This window comes from Uloborus diversus, chromosome 8, assembly GCF_026930045.1.
Source record: "Uloborus diversus isolate 005 chromosome 8, Udiv.v.3.1, whole genome shotgun sequence".
Classification (NCBI taxonomy): domain Eukaryota; kingdom Metazoa; phylum Arthropoda; class Arachnida; order Araneae; family Uloboridae; genus Uloborus; species Uloborus diversus.
This window is the reverse complement of record NC_072738.1, coordinates 38,668,181-38,670,943: the sequence shown is the minus strand read 5'-3', so window position 1 is coordinate 38,670,943 and position 2,763 is coordinate 38,668,181. Positions and strand designations below refer to the sequence as shown.

The 2,763-nt window shown below is 33.2% G+C and overlaps 1 protein-coding gene across 1 annotated transcript in view; it reads left to right on the top strand.

The window, feature by feature from the left end:
- Window positions 1–1,607, top strand: part of LOC129227584 (popeye domain-containing protein 3-like) — a 23,129-nt gene extending 21,522 nt beyond the window's left edge. The window contains exon 4 of the mRNA XM_054862169.1: window positions 1,300–1,607. Coding sequence (XP_054718144.1) covers window positions 1,300–1,370 — 71 coding nt within the window. The 3' untranslated portion in view covers window positions 1,371–1,607. The remainder of the gene's footprint in view (window positions 1–1,299) is intronic.
- Window positions 1,608–2,763: the final 1,156 nt, after the last annotated feature.

Sequence of the window (2,763 nt, the reverse complement as noted above, 5' to 3'; positions counted from 1 at the left end):
TATAGAAAAATGATTAAAGTTTGAATTTGTTTGTGCCTTTTAAATTAAAAATTTATTTGTAACATGCTGCCTGTATGAAGTTAATGTACAGTACATATTCTTGTTTTTTTCTGTTTCAAAACATTTTTGAAGGTACAGTGAAACCTCCGAATAGCGGACAGTCAAGGGACTAGAAGTTTTGGTCCGTTATTGGGAGGTGTCCGCTATTAGGAGGAACTACTTAATTTACCTTTTTCAAAATGGGCTGTTGTTCCCTTTGTAGAACACAATCAAAACAATTGCGAAAGGTTTACTACATTTTACGTCAAGTGTAATTAATCTGTTTTTTTTTAAATAAAGGTATACTGACAGCACACACTTGTCTTAAAAAGCATTTAATCAATTAAAGTAACCAGTTAAAACAATTTGACATCTCTTTTCTGCATTACCAACGGCGGCGATTCGGCGAAGCAACCCCCCTCCCCCCCCACACACTTTTTATGGTTAATTTATTTTATCTCAAGTATCACTATTGCATGATTGACAGTTGGCAATATGACCTTGAATATGGGCAAATCTTTTTCATGTATAAAAATTAAACAACCCAACGAAACCACTGCGCCGTAAAGCCAACTACTACCGGCGCAGGGTCTGCTCAATTGCATCTCCGGAGAGCCCCAGTTAGAAAAAGCGCCCAGTTTCCTCTTTTTTATCTTAACTTTTAAATAGTTATTGTGTACTAAATTCATTAAAATCTTAAGAAAAACGTACGTTAATTGTTTGACTGACATCAGTTTCCACGTATCTGCTTCAATACTTTCAAAACTAGCCGTTACAAAATTATGACTTTTTTTTTCCTTTTTCATTTTTTGCTGCCCGCAAAAAGTACCATGCCTTTTAGTTCTTTTTTTTTTCTGCCCCCAACTTTTAAGACCCAATCGCTGCCTCTGCCCATTACCACTCTTTTAATTCCAAGAAACAATGATAAGGAAATGACGGGGGGGGGGGATATCAGTTGTGGAGGATGAAAAGCTTTGTAAGTAAGGCAAGCAGTTACTAAGATATTCTGTGAAAAGAAAAAAAAAACGGAAGTGCTACGATTGCAAGGGAATTTTTTTGTGAAATAACTGTCCGTTATTCGGAGTGTTCGTTATTCTGAGTGAATTACATGGAATGTCCTATATTGAGAGACTGGGACTTGCAAAAATCTCCGTTAATTAGAGGTGTCTGTTATTCGGGAGTGTCCGTTAAGGGAGGTTTCACTGTAGTTATTTTCTAGCAAGAATTTTCATTTTATTAACATGTTTCTTTTTCATACAGATCGGGATACTAATGTATGGAATCTTGCCAAGAAAGCGCAAGTAGAATATGATGCAGAAACAACAGTTTAATATTATATGTGTTTTATTTTATATATATTTCCTATTGCTTTCTGTGATCTTAGGTGTGCATGACTAGCTTTTATTATTGTAATATTTAATTTCATAGCATTTTTAAAATATGATTTATTTAATTTGTTAATGTTACTTAATTTTTTTTAATATTTGTACTAAGTACAGAATCTCATTTTGCCAAAAATGTTATAGAAAGTATTTTTCTTGTCAAATTTATGAATAAAATTTTCTTTTATACACAAACTTCTTTGTTCAAGGTTCCTCAATTACATACGGACACCAGGGCTGGAAGGTGTAGGAATTTCTACATACTTTTATTTGCTTGTTTAAATTTTACAAATTACCTACGAGATATAAAACTATGTATTATGCCAGATTATGGCCGTAACCAGACTTTTTGTTTGGGGGGTTTTACCAAGCACATTTCTTGTGGAATTGATATTATCAATCAAAGTTGGTTTCCATTCCTGCATTTAATTTGCTATTTTTCTTTCAATAGAGTATTTAAATGAGGGGAGATATTTCTGCTTTAGGGCATTAAGATGAGCAAATGTAGCCGATGGTGATTATTTTGAATGGATATAAAAACAAATACACTTTATGAAAATTAAGAAACCACACTCAGAGTCTCCTCATTTTGCAAAATGATGAATGAGTCACAGTTAGGGGGGGGGGGGGAAGGTCAGCAATGGAAAATTTTGTGCTTTTGTTAAAATTTAGATGTTCTTCTGACGATTTGGAAAACAAAAACTTCTTAAGTCCACTTCAGAAAATGTACATTGTGCAAATTCATTAATTACAAAAATCATTTAATTTATATTTGTGAAAATAGCAATAAGGAAAAATTAAAAAGAAAATGCTGTTTCACAATGATGGCTGATGCCAATTATGGCAACTGCCCATATCTCTAAATGAAGATACAGATACAGCAATAGTTTATATATGAGTTTTCAATAGCAATAATTTCATTTTTTAAATAAAAATAAAAATTTTAATAATATTCTGTTCAGGTTTTTTTTTAAAAAAAATAGTTATGAAAAATTTTGGAGGGGATTTGAACCTTAAAAACCAGGGCTGTGGAGTCGGACTGGTTCTGGGATAAAGTTGTTGAGATAAAACATTCCTATCCCAAGCTTCTTTTCTTCTTAAATTAAAGGGCTACTAATAAGAAAATAACTGCCATTGGCAACCAGTTGACTTGATTGTTTATCAAATTTTCTGTAGCCGTCCCCTAGTTCGCTTGTTTTATAACTTTAAGACTGTCCCATTTTATGAAAAAAACTTCCTTTACCCAATAGATGGCGCAAAATGTTGCACCCTGGTTGTGACGAAAGCATCATGCTCGTTGTACGTTTTAGCCGCAAACTAGTTTTACAACTGACAGGATTTA